Raw genomic sequence first — 3,385 nt, forward strand, 5'->3', positions numbered from 1 at the left:
CTTAATCCCTCTGCCTAGCCATTTCTGGCATACAGGGTGCCGCAGGAACTCTCCAATGTCAACTGTCAAATATGGTGTAGCAGATGCAAAAGAAATAAACCCCACCTTCTGGCGTTACACTCCTTCCTCCAAGTTTATTCTACTACTATTATCTTCCCAAATAATTATTTTTAAATTTATCAACTTTCAATGTAATACTGTATGTAATTTATGGTAAAGAGAAGAAATACTTCTTATATCTTAATAAATAAGAAATATAAAAGATTAATAACTACAAGTTTTTAAGAAAACGCTTTTAATCTATCTAATATTATTTAAAAAAGACATATTACATTTCATTTTTAACCTTTTTAGATTATTTAAAATTATTTTCTTAACATTTCTTTATTTATTTTTTTAAAAAAGCTTTTAATGCAATTAAATTTCATCACAATCAGCTGTGTTGTTCTAAATAAACTTATAACCCTACTTCATATAAGTATTGGTTAATATACTACTTATAAGTTTTTGAAAAACCTTTGTACCAAAAACAGTTGCATATTTCTAAAGAACTTCTACAAGCATTGGCTAATAAACTTTAAGGAATCGGCAGGTTTATAAGAAAAATTAGTGCCATTTTTAGTCCTGATTGACTATATTGTTCTAAAGACCTAGTCCATTATCAGAATTTCTCTATGACACTCAAAATATTGCAATGTCATCGGATTTATGTAGCAAATTTCAGCTTGTCGGATAATTGGAAGTGTGCTGAAATTTAATTACAAGATTCACTTAATATTGAATCTTTTAGTTTAAAAATAAAAATAGTCCTCAAAACTAAGTTTCTTTTCTTATTTATTTTTCCTATCAGTGCTTGATTAATTCCAGCCTCTCTACTGCCATACAGATCGTTGCAATCATACTAACTGTGGTATCTAAATCACATGTTCTGATTTAGGACTTTGTCCAACATATATAAATGAACCATGCCATCTAGATCAGCAAAGGACCATATAAATCTTAAACCAATCTCTTCATACAATAATCAATCTCCACCACCGAAAAAAAAAAAATGAAAATTCTTGCTTCTTGTGGAAGATGGGCTTAATACTTATAGCAATTACAACATACAAATTAAATTTTTTAACTTAGAATATGTAAATAGTTTTTTTTTTATACTGTAATTTATTGTTTTACTTTTCATTATTTTAATAGGTTCTGAAAGATTCAACTCATACGAAGGCTATGGTGAAAGTTTTGAATGGTCTGGAAATTTCATCGATGAAACTAAAAGAGATCAATGGAGACGCCTAGAGACATGCGTGGCTGCCATAGATGCAACATATTTTTCCGACCCTAAACTTCAATACAACATAGAATCTATTAATAGAGAACTAAATAAGGTATATTATTTTTTATAATAAAAAATTTTATATACGCATTTATATATGCCTCCACTTGAACCAGAATTCCAAGTAGTCTGACCTCTTTTTGACATTGTTAGGGATGGAAAATGAAAAAAAAAAATATTTACCAACAATATGGCCATTTTTTTGTTGTTGGTTGGGGCTTTAGGGCATAAAACCCTGAGGTCATCAACACCCATGTTTCACACTTTATAATTCTATTTCAAGATTTGAAACTTTTTAGATAATTGCTTAATAAATTTAAATAATTACTTATTTTAGAATTATTTAATATATATAACAAACTTTCGGGTTTAAATCTTATTCAAAAGGTTATTCATTTTTAAGAAAATTTAAACCTTTTCTATGTTTTTCTGGTCATCATTTAGGGCATCCGATGCACTCGGTCCCACTCCCAATCTACGTAAGTTCATGGAATAGAAATGGCTATTTTGTTTTCTGTTGGCATTAAAAACCTACACTTTCTGATATATATAGAAAAATTCTATTTTAAAAAGTTGTGCTACTCCAACTGTATTTGGTTCTTGAACACACATCATACTTATACCTAATTAGATGATTTTTTAAATCTTATAAAATATTGGCATAGTCGAGTAAACTTAAAATAGGTAGGACACACTTGTTCTTACTTGAATTCATTTCAATTTCACAGTTCAGAAAAATAAAGTTTGAATCTAAAACAATGTAAAACCATGTTACAATTTCAATTTTCTCATTGTGTATGTAAATAAACATTTTGGGGTTGAGGGGAACTTCAAATTATAAGAGAGTGGGGGAGTCCTGACTTAAAATTACCGAAAGGACCAAAACATTGATTTTTTTCAATTTAATGATTGTTTTTAAAGGGACTGGGAAATACTTCAAATTATCCGAAAGTTGACTGTTTTTATTCACTATTGTTAATCCAGAATTGATTTTCTTAATTATATGTAATAATTGTATTTTCAAAGGCTTATGCTGGTTTTTCATTTGGTGGAAGCCGAGGTAGCATTGCAACTGGCAACTGGGGTTGTGGTGTATTCCGTGGCGACCCACGCCTGAAATCACTAATACAGTTAATGGCCGCTGCAGTTGCAGGCAAATCGGTTGCTTACTTTACCTTCGGCGATGCCACACTAAGAGATGACATTTATAAAATGTGGTCCTTACTCAGGGAAACATCTACTACCGTAGGTATGTAAAAAGTGTTTTATATTGTTGAGTACTTTATAATACTATCATTCACAAACCACAATATTTTCTTTTTATGATTGATTAGTTAGCATTTAGAAATACCAAATCAACGATATGGTCATTGCACTTAACATGTCAGTTTTGTTGTGACTAAAATTATTTTAAAGTGATTAAAATATGAAACTTATCAAACATGCAATATTAGTATAAAAAAAAAATCTCCACTAAAGCTTCCTCACTGTTTTTTAGAAAAAATTGTATTGGTCTTGTTTAAAGGCACAAAACCTTATGGTCATCAACGCCTATTTCAGTTTTTATATACTCATATTTTCTGTGGGGTAAATTGCATTTTTTGGATATTATTCTTGTTGGAGAGTTTTTTTAGTTAAAAAAATGCATCTAAGGAGAACTTAGCCTTATCTCAGCCTATTCAGGTATTGTGACAAAAAAACAAAACAAATATAATTCTTCATAAAAGAAATATTGCAATTAATGAAACGGCATTTATTGGAAACTTCTTGATACTTTATTTTTTTTTTTTAAAGAGAAACAAAATAAAACACAACCTGATTACATAAAATGATATCTTATGCATGTAATAAAAAAAAAAATTAATAATGCACCAAGATGACTTAGTGGCCTTAGCAATCTTTTTATGGAAACATCTTTTAGGTAAGTAACTACTAGGCTAGGTTTTTCATGTAAATACAGATTGTTTACTAACAACAACAACTATTTGTTTTTAAAATGTCGCATTATAAACATTTTTACGTTGTGTACAAGAATTATACATGATTTTTTTTTTT

The 3,385-nt window shown here is 29.2% G+C and overlaps 1 protein-coding gene across 1 annotated transcript in view; it reads left to right on the forward strand.

The window, feature by feature from the left end:
- Positions 1-3,385, forward strand: part of Parg (Poly(ADP-ribose) glycohydrolase) — a gene marked incomplete in the record, with an annotated part of 17,581 nt that overhangs the window by 8,933 nt on the left and 5,263 nt on the right. The window contains 2 exon segments of the mRNA XM_067049592.1: positions 1,195-1,382; positions 2,357-2,579. Of these exon segments, the coding sequence (XP_066905693.1) occupies positions 1,195-1,382; positions 2,357-2,579 (411 nt within the window).

This window comes from Halyomorpha halys, unplaced genomic scaffold (genome assembly GCF_000696795.3).
Source record: "Halyomorpha halys isolate HHAL.00 unplaced genomic scaffold, Hhal_1.1 Scaffold2.1, whole genome shotgun sequence".
NCBI classification, from domain to species: domain Eukaryota; kingdom Metazoa; phylum Arthropoda; class Insecta; order Hemiptera; family Pentatomidae; genus Halyomorpha; species Halyomorpha halys.